This window comes from Crinia signifera, chromosome 1 (assembly GCF_055691185.1).
Source record: "Crinia signifera chromosome 1, ASM5569118v1, whole genome shotgun sequence".
NCBI classification, from domain to species: domain Eukaryota; kingdom Metazoa; phylum Chordata; class Amphibia; order Anura; family Myobatrachidae; genus Crinia; species Crinia signifera.
In genome coordinates, this window is record NC_139217.1 from 420,638,374 (window position 1) to 420,662,325 (window position 23,952).

The following is a 23,952-nucleotide window of genomic DNA, read 5'->3' on the forward strand; positions in this document are numbered from 1 at the left end:
GAGTGACGTTTGTTGTAGAGTGCAGTGAGGTAGGAGTAGAAAGCAGTGAGCGTGGGCAGGGAACATAGAGGATGGGTGTAGGGAGCAGTGAGTGACGTTTGTTGTAGAGTGCAGTGAAGGCGGGTAGGAGTAGAAAGCAGTGAGCGTGGGTGGGGAACATAGAGGATGGGTGTAGGGAGCAGTGAATAATGGTTGTTGCAGGGTTGCCTACTTTGTGGCTGCATCTGGAGTGGGGGCATGGTCAGCATGACCACGTCCTCGTGGCCATGCCCCGCAGTGCAATGACTATATTTCAGGCATTGCACAGCGGGGGGCAGGGCTACAAAGACACGACCCTCCCCTCCCTGCTGGGGGGGGGGGGGGGGGGTTGGATGTGCGGGAATAGGCAACCCTGGGTTGTTGAGATGCAGGGATACACTGAGACCAGTCCCCCCCCCTCCCCCTCAGATTAGTCACCAAGCTGCTGCCTGACTGACACAGGCCTCTCTGGCTCTGGAATCTCCCTCCTACACTTATATGTGCACTATGCAGTAAATTGGAAGGCTGCCGATTGGGGAGGGAGGCAATGCGGGCCACCCGCTCTGCAGCAACTCAGTGGGGAGGGGTTTGTCAAGGGCAATCCACTTTGCATCCGCCGGTGGGGAATGTGGAGGGCCACCTGCTGTGCAGTGGCCTGGTGAAGAGGCAGGGCGAAGGGCCACCTGCTGTGCAGCTGAATGGTGGGGCCGGGTGTGCGATGGGCCGCCTGCACTGCAGCCACCAGGTGGGGAAATGGGTAAAGAGGGCTGTCATCTGTGCAGCCATTTGGTGGGGAGGGTAGTGGTGCTGGCTGCCTGATCACTGAGGGCCACAGTGATTGGGATCCAGCTGCTCAAGTGCAGTGCTTGAAGTTCCGATATACCATACCGTTGTATGAGTGCACACTTTAAGCATTGATTGATTGTGCTAGTAATTTTAAAAGGGGTGGCCCATTTTTAAAAACGGAGGGATGTTATCATTGTTTAGTGGGTGGGAAAAGGTCAGAGATCTCCGTGGAACGACAGAGATTTCCTTGCCTCTGTGATGGGCAGCTTGTGCGGCACCATAGCTGCCCGTTGGTGGGAGAGAGATCTGATGATGCATCCTAGGACACAGGTTGGATCACTACTGCAGCAGGAGGTGTCTGCTTGTCATAGATGCCTCCTGCTGCATTATACTACAGTGCTACACTAAGCAGCAGTGATAGCAACTCCAACCCCACCTGACGGGGTATGCCCCCTTTTCCTGGAACGCTGCCCTTTGTTGCCCCAAACACATGCAGACCCAGATCTGCACATCTGCAGCGCAGCTTCTGTGCATTTCTTAAAACATTGTAGTTAGGCATTATCGTAAAATTAATGTACATCTCTGAATTGGGCCCAGTGTTTACAAAAAGATCCACATTTGTGTATAATAATATAAAACCAATGAAATGTTGCTGCTATTTTAAATCAAAGGATGGTGCGTGACAATAGTAGGGACTTCTTTTTCTGGTGTCAGGTCCCCTCACCTTCAGGGTCCTTATAGTTCTGTCATTGCTTGGATTTCATTAATAGTATAACTTGATAGTTAAAAAAACCTACGGCCAGTGTTTTTAAAAAAAATTCAATGTCTAGGTTTTACAGCAAGATTTAACATGATAGTAATACTAAAGCAAAACTCGTTTCCCAAGTGATAACATTGCTGCTACAAATCCTGTGGCAAAACTTGGTGGTTATAAAAAAGGCCTGCGTGGCAAACCAACCCACTAATCAGTAAATATTTCTGTGCATATTGTGCAACCAGTAATGATGTGCCCGATATATAACACTAAACGCAAACAGCCAAAAACAATAAGGAAACCTCTAGTCTACAGTCCACATATTGTGCAATCCGGAAGGTTTTATTATATACATACAACACATGTAGTTGCCAGTGGTTGATACAAAACATTTTCCTTGGCAAGCAGAAAAAAAAAAATCATGTTTATAACAAGTAATAAATAACACATTCATAATGATGGCATATCGATCATATTAATGAAAGTATGTTCTCTATAGATTACGTTCTAGGATCTATTCATGTCTGTACCCATCAGGCACAAGGAGATATTTTGATGTTATACGAATCATTGTGATATCACATATGGCTGTTGTATTTTTATGCTGCAGTTTTCCCAGTAGTTCTGGTGGTCCATCTGCAGCCCTCGGTATAATGGTCCCCATTTATCTACCAAAGCCTGGATCTAAATGTTTGCACTGCCCGGTTTGGTTATATATTCACAGTCAATTTTATTAGCAGCCCTGTAGTTTCAGTGTGAAAATGCTGAATTCTCACTACATAACAATATGGTGCTTTTTTAATGACACCAGCCACCATCATCAATTCATCATTGCAGAGAAGTCCAGCAATTTTATTGGATGGAATTGCAGTGCATCCCCTTCACTGGCTTTGCACAGTAGTAGGAGGACCCCATCCCTGCTAGTATGAAGGGAACAGATAGGGATGACTGGTCAGAGAAATGCTGATAGGGTACCGTGGGTTGTGGACTTTTCTGGCATAGGGATGCAATGCAAGGGATGGCATTAAGTTGGCACAAGGATATATTTATATGTGTGTATGAAGGACATGGGAAGGGATTGATTTGCTGAGCAAATGTTGTAGTATATGGAGAGCATGCAGCTGTTCTACTGGGATCAGTTCACTGTGAGCAGGAAACTCTAAAGGTCCATACACACTGGGTGACTATGTCCAGTGTGTATGGACAGCGATGATGTCAATCATCGCTGCGGGGAAAGCCGCTCCGTGCATACAAACGGAGCGGCTTTCCCCCTGCCCGGTGCCGATGGAGGGGGGAGGATGGCGTTGCATAGCGCAGCGCTATGCAAAGCCGTCCTGAAAGCCACTCATCTGCTGGTATAACCAGCAGATTAACGGCTTTCCCGGCGATGATGTGGGAGCACACAGCAGCGCTCACCGCCGGGCCATACACACTGGGTGGCTTTGATCTGAAAGCCGCTCAAACATGCTGTTTTGAGCGGCTTTCAGATCAGTCGCCCAGTGTGTATGGGCCTTTACACCAAGCACAGGTCTGTTATGGGCATGAGACTTTACTTCTGGGCAGTAGGCTGTGTAGGCTGGTGAGCTGTAATAATAATAATAATGGGTATAGGATTAGGGTGGGGTGGACATGAGGCTGGTGTGGGGCATATGTAAACATATGTGGTGGTATTTGGCTGATAATTCCAGCAAAGCAGTCTGTATGTTGTGGGTGCAGGGTTTAGCACTTTATACCACGCATGGGAAATATATATATATATATATATATATATATATATATATATATACACATACATTCTACGGATGCCTAGTTTGGGGCTCTCAGCTGTGAATATCTGTTATTTATTAGTGGAATAACTAATTAATTGATTCATTAATGCAGGCATTTCAATTTCAAAAACTTTCATACATACAGTGTGGCAGGAATAAAGTAGACATGTGTAACTCACTGTAAATACATGCTTACAGTATGTTTTATTACAGTGATTGTAAACCCCGCCGTATTTAGAATATGTCGCACAAAGCCCCTAATTACACAGGTTCTACAATTACAAGACATGCATCATGATTCCCATAACGAAAGGCAATTACTAACGCATGTAATGTTGCCCATAGCAACCAATCTAGTGATCACTTCTATATTGCACCCTAGAAAATCAGACAGAATCTGGTTGCTAAGGGCCACACCCCCACTCTTCATTTTTGCATACACAGTCTGCGCTCCTGGTTCAGAGGTGCAGGCCGACATGGCAGTATGGCACCATGCTTCTGCGTTATTATGGGAATGCAGCCACTGACACGCCCACTTGATCTATTCTGTTTTGGCGCATACTAAGGCATGCTATCAATAGCAACATTAAAATGCACCAGCCATATGGCAATATACACCATAGACATAAATATAACTGTGCCTGAATCTGTTTATTTTTACACTTTAAAATGACTTTACAGAAAGGTTAGTGGATAAGTGGAAGAGCTTCCCATCAGAGGTGGTAGAGGCTAACACAGGACACTTTAAACATGCTTGGAATATACAAAGAACTCAGGATCCATCTCAGACTAGATGGGCCAAGCAGTTCTTATCTGTCATCAATTCTGTGTTGCTATGTTTAACCCTTTCAGGTCCAGTGTCTAGTGAGGCTCAACAGCCCTAGCGCTAGTAGCAGATCGAATGGTGAGCCACTTTAAAATAAGGACATTAACATTGTTCATGTCAACATTCAATGTAGACCATTTTTAAATAAAAAAAAAAATGACAATTTAAACATTTAAAGCAATTCATTTAAACATTTAAAGTTTGAATTGCAAAAACAATTTGGACTGCAAAGGGCTGATCGTACGGAGGTGAGTGCTGTATGTTTAGCATAGCTCATAGCCTCCCAGTGTTATGTGATGTGGCATCAGCAATAAAAATATTGATGCCAAGTAAGAATGATGTCATTCAGAATATGTTTCACATGCATGAAAAGCGTCATCAGATAGGTGTTAATGCACCGGACGCCTACAAACTGTCCCGGCAGCCATACTTGGGCTAAAAAAAATCAAAAACGCTAATAGCTTCTGAATGAATAGGCTGCCTTCTCCAGAATATGTTTAACTCTCAAAGTGAACCTGGATATAATAAATATGAATTAATAAATATGATTTTGATTGATTGTTCCAGATTCATTGATCGTGTCCATTTTTTTTAAAGGTATTTAAAGTGGAACTAAAGTATTAACAACACAGATTTGCACTTGCGTCCCCTTTTTTTTGCCAGAACATCTGAGTTGCTCACTGTATGCTGCCTAATTTCTAAAAAAGTCCATCCCACATCAATAATTGTGTTGAGCAACCTGAAGTTTGACTTTGTTTGCAGTTGTTTAACATTAATATAGAAGTGTAAGCCCAAGCTTCTTAGCAAAAATCAGCAGTCCAAACTCCATGGTGAACACTGTAAAATTCACCTAGACTGTCACAAATAACCCATTTATTATTTGGTAAGACTGATTTGTTTTTTTGTCTCTTAGGAATTGAAACATTCCGGTTGTGATTTTAATGCTTAATTCACCTTAACCATGTGACGGAATTCTCTAGCATCATGCAATCTGACTTTTAAAATGTAAAAAAAGTATCCTTAAACATAATGATGAGTAATCTATCTAGTGCGTAAAACAATTCATCTATACATTGATCACACAAGCAACAAAACATCAGTAGAACATTTGGCATTCTGTTGCAAAAAATAATAACTGATGCATCTAGTAGGGGGAAATGAAGGAAGAAAGTAGAGGCTGGTGATCTAGAAGAGCAAATGTCTTTATAAATAAGGAAAGAAAGATAATGCAGACATTCTCTATATTCCAGGCAGCACAGTCACAGTATTAGTGGTAGGTACATTGCAAAAATAATGAAGCACTTTTCAGTTGGTGCCCGGTATTCCATGCACTACGGAAGGGGAATCATAGAGCACAGACAAAGCCGGCTGCACAGATCACATATACAGAAGCAAGGTGAGACTCTTGATCATGGGGAATACATGTTGATGCTGATGAGTTATGTGCTTGCCAGTGTAGAAACTGGAGCTCAGTATCTTCTCACTGTTTATTATGTACTTATGGTAATATACTTCTCCATGCAAAGAATTAACCTTGTTGTTGATGTTGCGGTAGTCTGCAATACAAGACAATATGGTGTCACATAGTCATTGCTTCCCTCTATGGATACACTCTGGTCATTCTGCTGTTCACAGACCATGCACAGTGTCATACTGTACAGTACGCATCATACTGCTTCCTCTTATGCCACCATAGGTAACAACGTAGCTCTCAGACACTTGCACTTTGTATTTATTCAGACCGTCGGTGAGGTCAGCATTGCTGTTACATAGCCATTTCCTTGTCTCATGGCATACTCTTTTAATAGAACTAGCACAATGCGCCCAGACGTCACTCTCGCTTAAGTTCTGCTCTCTCGTCCTTGCTATGAAAGCACCTGCAGCACTGTCTGCTGCCACTGAAAGGGTGTTGCTCCTCTGCCTGGCATGGCATGCGTAATTCGGTTTGTGAAGTGAAAATGTTCTGCTGCCTCGAGACAGACGCATAGAAACTCTTCATGCTGGAAGCCTTGGTTCAATTGTTAAGGATAATTCATACAGAGTATCTTCATCCAGGATGTGAGACTTGTCCAAGAGGAACTGTGTGACCTGTGTTATAAAGAAATGTTATTAAGAACTGGTCATGTCCCTGTGATGTGCCAATAATATTATACCGCTCTGCGTGTCCAGAATAAGCATCTACATTATTATTTTAGCAATCCATCCAGTCCATTTGTGTCAGCATTGATGAAATCTTGACATATGTCAGTATACGCAGAATATTCAGAATGTCAGTATGTGAAATGTCCTCATTCTACACAGACATGCGGTGGAGGGTTAGGATGAAGGAGAGTTTAGGATTCGGCTAGAAGGGGGAGGTTTAGGGTTAGGCTACATATGGAATAGTTATGGTTAGGTAATATGGGAAGATGATGGTTACGCTGCGTACAGGAGGGTTACGTTTTACAGACAGGATTAGGTACTATGGGGAGGTAAGGCTATGGGAGGATAGGAGTTAGGCATTAGTGGGAGAGTTAGGTTTAGGCTATGGGAGGGGGGCTAGGTACTAGGGGGAGGGTTAAGCACTAGAGGGCCATTTAGGCTATATAGTGAGAGGGTTAGACACTAAGGGGAAGGAAAGGGTTAGGCAATAGGGGGAGTGTTTAGGTTAGACTATGGGTGCAGGGGTCAGAAACTTAGGGGATGGTTAGGGTATGGGAGTGAAGGCTAGAGTTAGGTACTAGAGAGACAGTTAGGCACTAGGTGGAGGGTTATGGTTAGGCACTAGGGGGAGGGTTACAGTTCGGGACTAGGGGGAGTGATAGGCTTAGGCAGTGCTATTTTTCAGCAGGCTCCAGCAGGAACTGAGGCCCTTATTCTAGTTCACTCTTTCTGACAAAATCCTTCTTAGATGGACAAAACCATGTGCACTGCAGGGGGGCAGATTTAAAATGTGCAGAGAGAATTAGATTTGGGTGAGTTATTTTGTTTCTGTGAAGGGTAAACACTGGCTGCTTTATTTTTACACTGCAATATAGATCTCACTTTGAAGTAAAACCCCACCCAAATCTAATTCTCTCTGCACAAGTTACATCTGCTACCACCTGCAGTGCCCATGGTTTTGTCCATCTAAGAAGGATTTAGTCAGAAAGAGTGAACTAGAATAAGGGCCTCAGTTCCTGATGGAGCCTGCTGAAAAGTAGCACTGAGGGTTAGGAACTAGGTGGAGGGTTAGTCTATGGTAAGGAAAGTTAAGGTTAGAGTTAGGCTACAGCAGGGAAGGTTAGCTTATGTACTTTGGGGAGGATTAGATTAACCCCTTCAGTTGTGGTTTTTTTTAGGGAGCGCTCCCCACTGGGTGAGTTTTTTTGGGAAGCGCTCCCTGAAATAAAAAAAACCCCACCACTGTGTCCCTAGGTCCGGGCAGCGCTGCTGAACTGTGTATCAGCCCCCCCGGCAACCCGGCCCTGCCCCCGGCATCCAGCGTGATGTCGCCGCACAGTCAAAGACTGTCACATAGCTGGGGGAGGGAGACGGGAGGGGAAGGGGACGCGCTGCTGAGCCGGGCAGCGCTAAAGCTGATTTTAGCAATCAGCTCAGCAGCACTGCCCGGCTCTAACCAGCGGTAATCCCGAGAATTTGCCCGGTTTGCCAGTCTCGGCAGCGAGGCATTGCCCAGAAAATTCTCAGGATTACCAGCGAAGGGGTTAAGGCAATATGGGGATTGATGTGTATGGGAAACGAGGATAGGGTTAGACAGTAAGCGGAGGTTTAGGATTAGACATCACACTAGAAGCCACACACGATCTGCCGGATGTAAAGCTGGCCAGACATCAGAATGATATCGGGCCCGAATGCAGCCCTGTTACAGCTCTTGGTTATACGATAACACATCCACTCTGTATATGGATTTCTGAAGTATATTTCACACCTACAGTATGTACTGAGACGTGATTTACTTTGTTCTTGGTAACAGCAATTAAACCAAATGTGATCAGCAAGACTAGATTTGTGTAAAGTTTTCCTATCCTACTGCACATTCTGACTACACTCACACATCAGCCTTGTGAACAATACATTACCTTTGGTTGATGCTCTATTCGGTATGGAGTCTGCTGGAACTGGCGTATTTCTCTAATAATATGTGATATCTATAGAAAAAAAAATGATAAAAACAGTTACCATGGACAGATTGGTTGTAACTGTCCTGTAAACTCCTCAGCACAATATCCCTGCGGTGAGGAACCTGTAAGGCTTATAACAAACATCACAGCAGAGTTATGCTGGGTACACACCAGGCCGACAAGGGTCCGATCCCATCAATCTAGATCCAATTCTGACCGATTGGATGTAGATTGTGTGGTGATTGGGCCTTTTTCTGTCCTGGCGTGGACCGATTCCGATCGGATGCGCGGTCCCGCGGGTCGTCGTTATTCAGATCCTACGTGCAGCAGGTAGGATCTGGAAATGACCATAGACCCGGGTGCGGGTCGCCATCGGATCGGTGCACATCGTGAGCGGGTCATGCAATCCCCAATGCAAGCATCTCCTGTGTGGGAAGTAACTCCCCATGGTGCATAGCAGCCAGTAGAACAGTAGCTAGCCTAGGGGTAGGTGTCCTGTGGCACAACAGCTGTTGTCAAACTACACTTCCCAGCATGCACTGCTGCCGTTTTTTTGTTTGGCTCACTAAAACGGTGGCATGCTAGGAGGTATACTGCCACAGGTTCCCTACCCCTGACCTAACCAGTATACTGTAATTCAAAACCACTGACTTCTTCAGATGTAAACTGCTTAATTTAATAAAAGTGTCCGCTGTAAAATAATCAAATATGCTTCTTGCATTAATGGGGTATAAACACTTTAAGAGATTTCTGATGGAAAATATATGAGCTATTGAGTCACTGAACGTTTGCACATGAAAAATGACCAAAATGTTATATAACTGACCATTCGCATTTTGGAAAAATTTACAAGGCCTTCCTCTGTGAAGTTCGGCGTGCCCTCTTCAATGAATGCTAGGTCAGTGAGGTACATTCCTAGGTAGGGTACAGAAGGCGGGTTACAGCTGCAAAACATACAGGACAAGAGAAAACCCAAAAGTAAGTTTAGACATTTGCTCTGGTGCCAGCTCTTAGTACTGTAATACATGTTATATACTGCTGTCACCCAAGTACAGTACCCCCGATCTGCTCTGGTGCCAGTTCTTAGTACAGTAATACATGTTATATGCTGTGTGTCGCCCAAGTACCCCAGATCTGCTCTGGTGCCAGCTCTTAGTACAGTAATACATGTTATATACTGCTGTCACCCAAGTACCCCTGATCTGCTCTGGTGCCAGCTCTTAGTACTGTAATACATGTTATATACTGCTGTCACCCAAGTACCCCTGATCTGCTCTGGTGCCAGCTCTTAGTACTGTAATACATGTTATATACTGCAGTCACCCAAGTACCCCCGATCTGCTCTGGTGCCAGCTCTTAGTACTGTAATACATGTTATATACTGCTGTCACCCAAGTACCCCCGATCTGCTCTGGTGCCAGCTCTTAGTACTGTAATACATGTTATATACTGCTGTCACCCAAGTACAGTTCCCCTGATCTGCTCTGGTGCCAGCTCTTAGTACAGTAATACATGTTATATACTGCTGTCACCCAAGTACCCCTGATCTGCTCTGGTGCCAGCTCTTAGTACTGTAATACATGTTATATACTGCTGTCACCCAAGTACCCCTGATCTGCTCTGGTGCCAGCTCTTAGTACTGTAATACATGTTATATACTGCAGTCACCCAAGTACCCCCGATCTGCTCTGGTGCCAGTTCTTAGTACTGTAATACATGTTATATACTGCTGTCACCCAAATGCCCCCGATCTGCTCTGGTGCCAGCTCTTAGTACTGTAATACATGTTATATACTGCTGTCACCCAAGTACCCCTGATCTGCTCTGGTGCCAGCTCTTAGTACTGTAATACATGTTATATACTGCGGTCACCCAAATACCCCTGATCTGCTCTGGTGCCAGCTCTTAGTACAGTAATACATGTTATATGCTGTGTGTCGCCCAAGTACCCCTGATCTGCTCTGGTGCCAGCTCTTAGTACTGTAATACATGTTATATACTGCTGTCACCCAAATACCCCTGATCTGCTCTGGTGCCAGCTCTTAGTACTGTAATACATGTTATATACTGCTGTCACCCAAGTACCCCCGATCTGCTCTGGTGCCAGCTCTTAGTACTGTAATACATGTTATATACTGCTGTCACCCAAGTACCCCTGATCTGCTCTGGTGCCAGCTCTTAGTACTGTAATACATGTTATATACTGCGGTCACCCAAGTACAGTACCCCTGATCTGCTCTGGTGCCAGCTCTTAGTACTGTAATACATGTTATATGCTGTGTGTCGCCCAAGTACCCCTGATCTGCTCTGGTGCCAGTTCTTAGTACAGTCATACATGTTATATGCTGTGTGTCGCCCAAGTACCCCTGATCTGCTCTGGTGCCAGCTCTTAGTACTGTAATACATGTTATATACTGCTGTCACCCAAGTACAGTACCCCCGATCTGCTCTGGTGCCAGCTCTTAGTACAGTAATACATGTTATATACTGCTGTCACCCAAGTACAGTACCCCCATCTGCTCTGGTGCCAGCTCTTAGTACAGTAATACATGTTATATACTGCTGTCACCCAAATACCCCTGATCTGCTCTGGTGCCAGCTCTTAGTACTGTAATACGTGTTATATACTGCGGTCACCCAAGTACCCCCGATCTGCTCTGGTGCCAGGTCTTAGTACTGTAATACATGTTATATACTGCTGTCACCCAAGTACCCCCGATCTGCTCTGGTGCCAGCTCTTAGTATTGTAATACATGTTATATACTGCTGTAACCCAAATACCCCTGATCTGCTCTGGTGCCAGCTCTTAGTACTGTAATACATGTTATATACTGCTGTCACCCAAATACCCCTGATCTGCTCTGGTGCCAGCTCTTAGTACTGTAATACATGTTATATACTGCTGTCACCCAAGTACCCCCGATCTGCTCTGGTGCCAGCTCTTAGTACTGTAATACATGTTATATGCTGTGTGTCGCCCAAGTACCCCCGATCTGCTCTGGTGCCAGCTCTTAGTACTGTAATACATGATATATGCTGCAGTCACCCAAGTACAGTACCCCCGATCTGCTCTGGTGCCAGCTCTTAGTACAGTAATACATGTTATATACTGCTGTCACCCAAGTACAGTACCCCCGATCTGCTCTGGTGCCAGCTGTTAGTACAGTAATACACGTTATATACTGCTGTCACCCAAATACCCCTGATCTGCTCTGGTGCCAGCTCTTAGTACTGTAATACATGTTATATGCTGTGCGTCGCCCAAATGCCCCTGATCTGCTCTGGTGCCAGCTCTTAGTACTGTAATACATGTTATATACTGCTGTCACCCAAATGCCCCCGATCTGCTCGGTGCCAGCTCTTAGTATTGTAATACATGTTATATACTGCTGTCACCCAAGTACCCCCGATCTGCTCTGGTGCCAGCTCTTAGTACTGTAATACATGTTATATACTGCTGTCACCCAAGTACCCCCGATCTGCTCTGGTGCCAGCTCTTAGTACTGTAATACATGTTATATACTGCTGTCACCCAAATGCCCCCAATCTACTCGGTGCCAGCTCTTAGTACTGTAATACATGTTATATACTGCTGTCACCCAAATGCCCCCGATCTGCTCGGTGCCAGCTCTTAGTACTGTAATACATGTTATATACTGCGGTCACCCAAGTACAGTACCCCCGATCTGCTCTGGTGCCAGCTCTTAGTACAGTAATACACGTTATATACTGCTGTCACCCAAATACCCCTGATCTGCTCTGGTGCCAGCTCTTAGTACAGTCATACATGTTATATGCTGTGCGTCGCCCAAATGCCCCTGATCTGCTCTGGTGCCAGCTCTTAGTACTGTAATACATGTTATATGCTGTGTGTCGCCCAAGTACCCCTGATCTGCTCTGGTGCCAGCTCTTAGTACTGTAATACATGTTATATACTGCTGTCGCCCAAGTACCCCTGATCTGCTCTGGTGCCAGCTCTTAGTACTGTAATACATGTTATATACTGCGGTCACCCAAATACCCCTGATCTGCTCTGGTGCCAGCTCTTAGTACTGTAATACATGTTATATACTGCCGTCACCCAAGTACCCCCGATCTGCTCTGGTGCCAGCTCTTAGTACTGTAATACATGTTATATACTGCTGTCACCCAAGTACAGTACCCCTGATCTGCTCTGGTGCCAGCTCTTAGTACTGTAATACATGTTATATACTGCTGTAACCCAAGTACCCCCGATCTGCTCTGGTGCCAGCTCTTAGTACTGTAATACATGTTATATACTGCTGTAACCCAAGTACCCCCGATCTGCTCTGGTGCCAGCTCTTAGTACTGTAATACATGTTATATACTGCTGTCACCCAAGTACCCCTGATCTGCTCTGGTGCCAGCTCTTAGTACTGTAATACATGTTATATACTGCTGTAACCCAAGTACCCCCGATCTGCTCTGGTGCCAGCTCTTAGTACTGTAATACATGTTATATACTGCTGTCACCCAAGTACAGTACCCCCGATCTGCTCTGGTGCCAGTTCTTAGTACTGTAATACATGTTATATACTGCTGTCACCCAAATGCCCCCGATCTGCTCGGTGCCAGCTCTTAGTACTGTAATACATGTTATATACTGCGGTCACCCAAGTACCGCCGATCTGCTCTGGTGCCAGCTCTTAGTACTGTAATACATGTTATATACTGCGGTCACCCAAGTACCCCCGATCTGCTCTGGTGCCAGCTCTTAGTACTGTAATACATGTTATATACTGCGGTCACCCTTGATCCCCCCTTAGCTGGCGGAGGAGGGCGGTAATGGGCTGCAGATGTTAGTGCATCCAGCCCCTGATCAGGTTAGTTTGCGGACTACGCAATGGCTGTGTGATAATATGCTAATGCTGCATCCGAATCGGCATATTGCCCTCACTGCGGCTTGTAAGGAGAGCTGATCTGCTAGCCGGGACAATCCCCCCCCCCTCCCTTCATGCACGTATAAGCTGGAGAAGGGAAGCTTATAAGAGGCACAATCTACTTTGTCCTGCTTATCTTGTATTTTATGAGAAAATAGCATTAGAGAAGTGGACATACTGTACGTCTCCATTGTTGGAATCAATTATCCCCTGCTAATACTGTACATCTCAGATAATTGCCATATACAAGCTTTGGAAGTCCAATTAGCAGATTCTTTGGTGTGTGCGATCATCTCAAGAGGGAAGAAGTTTTTATTGTCTGGTAAAGTACGTTTATGGACTCTTTAAATAGAATAAACTTTTATTTTTTACTCTGCACATGTATTTGTGAGTACAAACATCTAGCTTAACGCTGTCCAAGTCTACTAAAATCCCCTTGTTTTTCCCACTGTAGAACATGACTTTGAATGATTTTTCGGCAATATGGAACTTTCGCCAGGTACAATAAATCCAATATTTATACATGAAGCGTGGCCTGTACGTTTAGCACAATCACAAAGTAAATTGATTACAAACCCATATTATAATTCCATGTTTGTAATACAGTTATGCAATGTTTACAATCTTTCATTACAGCTAATGTTCGGTTTATTGGTTTCCCTTATTTCCCTAATGAAACATACTTTTTAAGGGTTTCTCTGAGATTTTTAAATCTCCCTTCAGACGAGACAGTCTTCTGCAGTTTGTCCATAAGAGCTTTAGTCTAAAAGAAAAAAGTTATATGTTAGTTATAGTCATATCCACTACATTATGTATCTATTGTTCCCACAACTCAGACTGGAAGCTCATTTGGGTATCTTTACTTTATTGTATTTTATATATTTGTAACATGATCCTCAGAAAAACAGTGTAACATAATAACAATAATACTGTAATACAAGATCCATCCATTTTAGGAGAAACATCATGCTGCTTTCCCACTGCAGACCAGTTTAAAGTACTGGTAATCTTAAATGGTATTTAAAACGGTATTAGCATTCCCACTGGAGCAGATTACCATTTTAAATACCATTTAAGTACCATTCCCATTGCAGTGAACCGTGTAAAATGTAGAGTGCCTAACCCCCCCCCCCCCAGTGTAAAGAGTGCCTAATCCCTCCCCCCCCAAGTGTAAAGAGTGCCTAACCCCCGTACCTGCCCTGTGCCCCCACCTCCCCTCCCCTGTACTTACCTGCACGGGGATGCAGGGCAGTGGGGAGGCAGCGGGGGTCCATGCAGGGTACAGGCAGTCCCAGTGCCTGATGAGAACTAATAGTTCTCACTTTGCGCATATGTAATGAATGCACGTGCATACTAATGAGCCTCTCATTACATATGCGCATATGTAATGAGCGGCTCTTTAGTATGCACGTGCACTCATTACACATGCACAAAGTGAGAACTACTAGGTCTCATCAGGCACTGGGACTGCCTGGAGGCTAAATAACGTTTAAGAGGCATTCCCACTGCTTCTTAAACGTTATTTTAACGTGTAGGACTCTGCTTTAAAAACGGGTTGAAATACCATTTAGCTTTAAACGGTATTTCAACTCTGGCACTTTCCCACTGCAGCCTTAAATGGTAAATTGCACTGAAAATCTGCAATTTACCGTTTTTTAGCTGCAGTGGGAAAGGGGCATCACACAATCATTTTTGTATTTTTGAATTAGTAAATAAATAAAATCTCCTCAAGTACCCGACCCACATGGGCCCAATGCTTAGCCTCTCACCCATGTAAAAGAGGGTACTCTGCACCTGCTGCATAACACAGCACTGAATTGGAGACTTACAAATAACAAAGAGAGAGAGAGAGATTATAGCAGGTGCACCGTACACTGTTGAAATTTGTATTTATTATACAGACGGAGCATTTCCCATCCTGGCAGGGGATGGCGCTGGCGACACCAGCCGCCATCCCCCGCCAGCGCCATATCGATGGCGAGAAGGGGACGCGCGCGCACGAGAGGCGCGCGCGTCCCCTTCCGACGGCGCTTCCATACGCTCCCCCGGGTCCCCGCCGGCTTGTCGGCGGTAACCCGGGGTCCCCGCCGCCTGCCCGCACCCCCCCTAACCTCCCCTAACCCTGTCCGTCTCCCTGAGGCAGAGACGGACAGGGTTTCTGTCGAGCTGGCGACGGAGACGCGCGTGCGCGACGCACGCGCGTCTCAGTATGATGGATGGCGAGGCTGCTGGCGGATCGCCAGCGGGGACATTCTGGCGATCCGCCAGCAAGGATGTAGCCTGCCCCATCTGTTTATATAATATATGAGGTTTTTGGCATAATATTGGCCATTAATATGAGCCTGCCCACCGCTCATCAAGATAACCTCGTCAGACAGTTCCATAACAATATAAGGGTTCACCTCTGGGGCGCAGAGCATCCCCAAACCACCCCATTCAAACCACCCCAGGGCACCACACAAATAAAAAAAATAAATTGAAGTATCAGAGTGTATTGCTGTGTACACACGGTACAATTTCACATTCGATTTAGACTACAGTATATAGTCAAAATAAAATCGGGATTGAATGGAGTTAGAACATGTTTTTAAGCTTTCTATCCCGGTTTGATCCCAATGCGCGCTCCCCTTCAACTGAAATCGAAAAGCCAAACAGACAGTGCAGCAATGACTATATAGTGCAAATCGAATGTAGACAGCATGAATTGTTTGTAAATAGCACAGGAGTTAGCAAAGATTGCATAGCAATCGAAGGAATCTCACCATGTGTACACACCATAACTGTAGGGCATACACACGTAGAGATGTGTGCTAAGCAATTTTGCTAAGCTATTTAGGGTAGGTGATTTCCTGGTGTCCAGATCTCCCATGGGGAGCACATACACATGCAGAGATTTGTGCTAAGAGATTTTGCTAAGCAAAAAAAGTCCGGGCAGTGGTTGAGAATGAGAGATCTCGATCACTATCTCTCATTCTGTACACACAGAGAGATTTGCAGTCACTTGCTAAGCGATCTGAATAGATTTTGACTGCATGCACTGACTTAAGGGGTGTACACATGGAGCGATTTTTGCTAATGAGTGACTTTAAGTGATTTTGTCTATGGGCGATTTTGACTATACTAGAATTAACATACTTGGTTGGTATTCATTGCAGATCGCCTAGTGAATATCTCCCTCAGCAGTGAATACCAGCGATTATGACCAGACAGCTAGCGATCTAGTCAAAATATTCTTGCCTGGCAACTCTTTATTACTAAGCGATATTATAGGGAGATTTGTGTAACCTTCACAGCGATCTTTGCTAACCTTCTAAGAAAAATTTGACTATCAAAGGATCGCTCCGTGTGTACACCCCTTTAGTTAGCACGAGATAATTAATCTCTCGGGGCAGACACACAGAGAGATCTTTGCTTACTTTCTAAGCAATCTAGTCAGGTGTAGTTGTGCCCTCTCCAGAGGGAACACCCCCAAAATACAGGGGTCCGTCTGCCGTGTACATGGATAATGTATAAGCCTTTGACAGCTGTAGCTTCTTACTTGTTTTGAAACTTTGGCCCAAGTTTTTTTGAGTCTGTATATTGCACTTCTGTTCAAGGCTGAGGTTATCTCCAGCACCCCGTTGTAGTTGTGCATGCAGCGGCAGATATCAGCCACCACCACCCACTTCTCGATTGAGCAAGCTCGGGAGGTAACATCGGGATGACTCATGATTTCTGAGGCAACAAGGTTACTCATCTATAGAAGCAATTTGGGAAATGTTAGAAAACAACAATAGTCATCATGGGCAGATTATAGCATCTCCATAACCTCAGCACCTGATATATGTCCTCACTGGCAATGTCCACACACACCCCGTTTTGGAGGCCAACATTCTATAGACATATCATATCCAACCATTGCAAAAGATATAGTCCACATAAGTGCTATGGGGCTAATTCAGATAGCCCTGCAGATCTGCATACATTGCGGATCACGATTCTTGCAGATCTGCGAGGCTGAGAAATGTACTTGCATTGCAAGAACTGCAGTCCATGGAGAGAAGGGGTAGTGACCAACCGCAGCAGGGGAGCAAATGACTATTTTCAGGGAGCAGTCCAGACAACGGTAGCGTATCCGGACCATTTGGGGGGAAGGTGCACGGTGGCTGCATGACATAATACGTAGCCGCTGCCACTCAAAAAATAACTGGCCTACTCCTGGATTCGTGGCTAAGCTGTGCAGCCAGGGGGCTACCAGTAATGTGTGTTCGCTTTGCTGTATAGCACTGTGAACACTAAATTTAGTGTTTACATTACTGGAAGGACCTTTCCCTGTGCTGGGTGGCCCAAACTGCCGCCAGGGGTTGAAATGTTGCGAAAAATTTGCAAAATTACAACTCTTGCTGAATTAGGCCCTATATCTCTTAACTTTAGTAAGCACAGAAAATTGGGCGAGCGCATGTCGAGGCGCTCGCTCGCCCCATTATCAGCAATGGATGCGCAAGCGTGGGAGACACTTGCGCATCCATGTCCTGTCCCCTGCCATAAGGTGAGCTGATACCCTTCTCCCCCATAATGCAAGTCCATACATCTGCCCCATTGTTGTTTTGGTGGTTAATCAAATTAGGGGAGTTGCTGATTTTTTAGATGACATTTTTGGGCACATCCTCCTTAGCCGGCGAAATTGTACTGAAAATCATTATGACAGATACAGTATATCTACATACATCCAGGACCGTTTCTAGAGGCGGACAAGCACGGGGTGCTGCGCCTACCAACATGTGACTGCCGGACGCCAGGTCCCCCATGACCAAGGACGGATACATTGGTGAGCGATCGCCCCACCCAGACCTGCACAGCACATTACCAGTGTGTACCCGTGTGCACGTGCCGGCCACCGCCTGTGTGTGTGTGCCAGCGCTGGCTAGTGTGAGAGTGCGCCACCCGGCAGTCACTCCCGTCACATGACGTCAGCTCCCGCTCCAATTCCGTACAAGAACGGCCATCATAAAAGTAGTCCAGGCTTACTTTTTTGTGCGAAGAGCGGAAAAAACATTTGATGGTGATTAACCATCAAATGATTTTTCCTCTGTGCGGCCCCATGCGAGCAGATGTGTAAGCGTACATATCCGCTCGCATCTTAGTGCCAGGATTTGGGCAGCGGCGGGGTTGGGTGCATTTGGCAGAGCGGCACTTACCTGCTCGCTAGGCAGCAAATATACGCAGCCACGGGAGCAGGTCTGAATGACCCTCTTTGTACAAAAGTCATGCAATCTCACCACGGCTGCAGCTAATTGGCTTTTCTGATTGGATCTCTAGTGTCCACATTGCCACAATGTTTGCAAGTTTCATCATACAAACTGCATGTAATTGGATTGATCCCAGTTTATTTATTCACACATATCCCTGCTTTACCTGAGCCTACATCTTTAGTTTCCTCTGCATTTAGGGGGTATGCAATCCTGGATCTCGGCTGTCGCCTCCCGGATCCGTCCTGACAGCCGTGATCCCGGCCAGTATTTGTTTTGCCCGACAGCAAATCGGCAGACAGGATTCAATGTCGCACCTGCCAATATGTGAAAAGGAGCGTGTCCGCTCAAATGGACGGATTGTTGATGTGCGGCTGGGATTGCGACAATCCACGGCCATTATCGGCAGAATGGGCCCGACCGCTTCCAAAGTCAGGCTCGTTCTGCCGTGATCCCTTTTTAATGCTGTCGGTAAAGACAGCATTGAATAGGGCCCCGCCGCTTTTTCCCCAGTCGGCGGAGGATTGCATACCCCCCTAAGTATCTACTATGCAACATGTATACTCACATTATTGAAGTGTTGGCTGGTCTTCATAATATAGGGAGTCCTCCCACTTTTATCTGGTTTCATCCAGCCTTGGCCAAGGAATTCTCTGAAAACAAAAGAATGACTTGTAATAGACTATTATCATGCTCTGAGCCTGGGACATAAGAATAATGACTTGTAATACAGAGTAGACTATTCTTATGCTCTGTAGCACACGGGGATAATGAGGTGTAATGTAGAATACACTATTCTCATGCTCTGTGTCTGGACATAGAAATAATGACTTGAAATAGACTATTCTTGTGCACTGAGGCCCTTACTCCGGTTGGTTCGGTCAGGCACGAATTCGCATGGGGAACCGATGTTCTGTGCATGTGTATATGCTGGGAGCGTGCAAACTTGGAGCTGGCCTGGGCCATTACCATATGCGAACGCCCATTTCCTGGGCGTTCCCATGAATCCGCTGGGCGTACACATGCTAATGCGTTCGTGATGTATGTGCAAGATGTCAGCTACCCGACCAATTCCCTAGAAATCTACATGCATATGTACCCTTACATATACGTGCGCCTTCATCATCATTCGATGGTCGGCGACCATCGAAAGATGGGGGAGGTTTCCACTGGCATGCGAATGGATGTTAATGCAAAACATCCATTTGGATGCCGGGTGACCGTACCCGGCATGCGAAGGGGGGGCGGGGGGGGGGGTGGGCGTACCACCATTCGCAGGGCGTGTTCTGGTTGACTCGCAAGGGTGCGTATTCGCGCCCGAGCGAGTCAACAAGAATAACCCCCTGAGTCTAGCACATTGGCATAATGATTTGTTTTACAGAATACACTATACTCTTGCACTGAGTCAAGCACATGGGAATAATGACTTGTAATACAGAATACACAGTTCTCATGCTCTGAGTCCAGCACATAGGCATAATGGCTTGTAATTACGGAATACACAGTTCTCGTGCTCTGAGTGCGGCACATAGGCACAATGACTTGTAATACAGAATACACTATTATCGTGCTATGAGTGCGGCACATAGACATAAGGACTTGCAATACAGAATACACTATTATTGTGCTCTGAGTGCAGGACATAGGCATAATGACTTGCAATACAGAATACATAGTTCTCATGCTCTGAGTCCGGCACATAGACATAATGACTTGCAATACAGAATACATAGTTCTCATGCTCTGAGTCCGGCACATAGGAATAATGACTTACTGGTATGGAATGCTCCTAAAGATAATGTGATCCAACAGAGTGATTTGCTCTGCCAGTTCCATTGCTGACAATGTTTCTAACCCTTCCGATCGGGGTCTCTCCGACTGCACAACAAAAACAGATACATTTAGTAACACACCAGGCATTGAACATCAGCAGGGATATGTAACATACTGTATAAGCCTATACATACATACATACATACATACATACAGTGCACAAAATGGAATTTATGGATTGACCTTTGCGCTAAACCTTCGCTGAGGGATATAGAGGAAAGTGAGGGTCACCTACCCACACCAAACAGTGGACAATATAGAAAGAATTTACCAATGTATCCCCTAAGCGCTGGTAAAGGTATAATCCTTTCCCTCTTAGTTGGTTACCCAAAATGAAGAAAAAAGGTACAATAGTGTAATACAGTTTTATACACACTTTAGATAAATATAATTGTGGATTTTTGTGATTTGACTCGTACCCTTTTTCATATGTCTACTGATTTGTAGACAATAGCGTTTTACAGGGGAGCAGTCACGTCACCGATGCATCGAGTTTGTATCTCTACAATACCGTCTGATCGGTTGCTAGGGGCTTGAACACCTTTTCTGGACCACTTTTGCCCAGATACTTGTGCACCATCACTTAACGCCTTCTCCTTGCAGAGACAGAGATAGCGACCACAAGCTGATCTTGACCTTGAGTTAACTCTGGTAAGGGTGGAGTGATGTTAGCATAAACAAGCTGACCTTATATCTTCATGATTTTCTGCACCAGTCTCCAAGAAAGGAGATGCACAAGCGGCTTCTGAAGATTAAAATGATATGCGACTTGCCTATATTTTGTGTGTGACGTCGTCTGTATATTTGCATACAACAGTGTTTTACTGGAAAACATGACTGCATCTGCTAGCCTATCTTGCCCACTGTTCTTATGTCATCATTAGCATCAGCACTTATATCATCCCCATAATGGATGCAAGATCCATTTGAAACAAATGTCCCAGCAGTGTCTGCATGCTGTGACCAATAATCCTATTGTACCTCCAACCACAGAGTGCAGGGAGTACTCAAATGGACAGGATAAATTCCAGCACAAAACTATGGAAAGCACTCAGGAGTACATAGAAATAACTATCTACCACCACCAGAGATCTGGGTTCCTCAATATGTCACCACCAGATTATGGGGTTATGATGTGTACCCTGCATGCTCATGGAATGCTCTCTGTATTGTACTGTATATAAATGTCCTTGTAATACTGTATTAGCTATTGTATTGTCTGTTGTAGCCATCTAATTGCCCCAACACGATTGCTTTAGTCTGCCACTGCTATGAATGATATACTGAATGATACATATGCAATATAGATAAAAGCACATCACTACAGCATACAATACGACTCCGTGACTGCCTCACCACAGGCAACGGCAACAAAGGTCACTGCTTGGACTAGCAGCAATGGCTAAATCTGCCCAATGGATTCAAAAAGTTGTTCCTTGACAAGAGCAGCAGTGGTTTGGCATTGCAGTCTTTCACCTTGACCACCATACACATATGTACACGTAACTGCATTAGTGAACTCACCATGGCAATTATGTCTTCCATATTCAAGTGACAGTCATCTTGTTCATCTTGGGAAAGGGCACTGATAAAGCAGATAATCAGTATTTATTTAACATGAAACATTTTGCACATATACAAATCAAACAGATTGCTTACCCAATGTATGTTTTACCTCTAAAGCCTGTATCCCATAGGTTTCTCTATAATGGGTGCAGTGTGCAGGGGGGGGGGGGGGGGGGGGTCCACTCCACACACACTGCACCCATACTATACTAACCCCTCCGTAGTCCTACAGCAGCATCTCGGCATCGGAGGCACTGCGCATGCATACAGTGCATTGCTGTTATTAATCTGGAACATGACCAAGCATGCACTAGCTACAGTAGTGTATGTATTTATAGTATGGCCCAGTCCATGCACTCTCTCATGGTTAGCCAATATGGTGGCCAGCCACACTCCTTCTGTGGACTGGCCATGCCCCTAAACATGGGCCCCTACTGCTGCATTCCCCGGGTGGGCCCTTCAAGCTCAAGTCTGACAAATTGAGTGCACATTAGTTCACACTGGGTTTTGTAGACCAGGCAAATGTTGAGTTGTAAGATGCTGCTGAGCATTAGCACCTTATTGTATAAGAAAAGGTACTCTAAGGTACATATGAGATAATTATATGATGATGATAGTTCTGAAGAAACGACAAATCACCAAGCATTTCCTAGCTATACAAATCAACAAGGGGAGGATACATGATGAATGAACCATTTATAGTATCAGGGGTATATTCGTCCTAAAATACTATGCTTGATATTTGTACCTCCCCGTCATAACCAATACACACAGCCGCTTTCTCTCAGCTGCTGATTCAGCAGTAACTGGTGAGTGAGGAGGATAAAAGGAGGAGACATAACCCCTTTATCACTTGTAGCAGTACAGGGACTGTGGTGATGACTAGATAGCAGTTTATTTAGTTGAGACATTAGAGGAGGGCTCTTGTCTACTATCAATGTGCATATTCTGGGCCCAAATCATGTCTGTAAGTAAAGCAAAAAAGCAGGCCACTGGACAAAGCCATTGCGCACTGCAGGGAAGATGTGTGGCCTTGGCAAAAAGGGGTGTGGCTTCACAGGAATGCACCCATTGTGAGCCACGCCTCCTGTTTCCATCATTGTGTGGGCAAGCTGCTGGCCACGCCCCCAGACCCTCTGTCTCCTGTAAATAGACGCTGTGCACATGTCCACACCATCTATTCACCACTGCTCTCCTAAGCTTGAGAAACCAAAGCTCTTTGTTACTGCGCTAGTGCTACGAATGTGTACACAGTTGTTGTGTACTATACAATGGCTCCGATGGGCTTCTATATTGATTTCTGGGAGGCAGCTTCACTTGCGATGATTAACATGTACTGTATTAGGCCCCTAGTCACTTTGCATTGATCATGCCGTACCTTAGTATGTTGCCGGCTGCTTTCCTTTCCTGGGGTAGGAGATCAGGGTCACGTAACACATCTTCCAACAAGTTCACTACATTCATTTTTACCTCATGGTACAATTCAAAATCCTTTAAGGGGAAAAACACAGTAAACAAAACACATTTGTTGTTTGTATAACATGTTATTCAGGTGTCTGGTAATTAACGCTCAAGTTCTGCCTTGTATTACTGAGCCAAGCCTGCAAACCTCAACATGGCTGCTGGTAGATGTGCTGGCAATAATCATTAAGAAAGCCAGCGCTGGATCTAATCTTTATCTGGTTTAATCACTTATGGGCCTGATTCAGAGGTGGATGCTAACTGAGCAGACGTGGTTTCTTTCTACATAGCAAATGTCTGCATAAGCCGCAGGAGGCTTTTTAAGTAAGAAGATGCCCACTGCCGGCTTCTCTCAGCCGCGGCTGGGTCTGTAGCTGCAGCATTGGCCTTGGGGAAATAAAGCAAAGGAGGAGAAGTATTACAGCATGGGGCACTCTGGGCTAACTATTGATGTTAGAAGTTTATCGTCTGGCCTTGGGGCCAGTGAGGCTGCAACCAAGGACGCGGCCCAAACAATGGGGCCAACATGACCCCATTTTCTGGAATGCCCTCAATGCCATTGTAGCAATCATACTGTCAGGAATGGATCTTAGTCTAAGTTACTGAAATGATAAAGTATTTATTATTATTATAATAGTTGTCTTATTATACTGATCATGTACAATTTACATTTTTTCTAATTGAAATTCAAAAAAGCAAGATGTGCC

General features: G+C 45.1%; 1 protein-coding gene across 6 annotated transcripts in view; it reads right to left on the bottom strand.

The window, feature by feature from the left end:
* Positions 1-1,879: 1,879 nt before the first annotated feature.
* RASGRF2 (Ras protein specific guanine nucleotide releasing factor 2) overlaps positions 1,880-23,952 on the bottom strand; it is a 240,845-nt gene continuing 218,772 nt past the window's right edge. For 5 of the 6 annotated variants that reach the window (XM_083151856.1, XM_083151855.1, XM_083151857.1 and 2 more), the window contains 9 exons: positions 23,163-23,275; positions 21,743-21,803; positions 20,160-20,263; positions 18,954-19,038; positions 16,696-16,893; positions 13,841-13,920; positions 9,083-9,200; positions 8,215-8,283; positions 1,880-6,241 (listed from right to left, as the gene is read on the bottom strand). In XM_083151856.1, coding sequence (XP_083007982.1) covers positions 6,149-6,241; positions 8,215-8,283; positions 9,083-9,200; positions 13,841-13,920; positions 16,696-16,893; positions 18,954-19,038; positions 20,160-20,263; positions 21,743-21,803; positions 23,163-23,275 — 921 coding nt within the window. In that variant the 3' untranslated portion in view covers positions 1,880-6,148. Of the gene's footprint in view, positions 6,242-8,214; positions 8,284-9,082; positions 9,201-13,840; positions 13,921-16,695; positions 16,894-18,953; positions 19,039-20,159; positions 20,264-21,742; positions 21,804-23,162; positions 23,276-23,952 lie in introns of those variants that run through there. The other variant, XR_014450522.1, reaches the window with a different exon arrangement.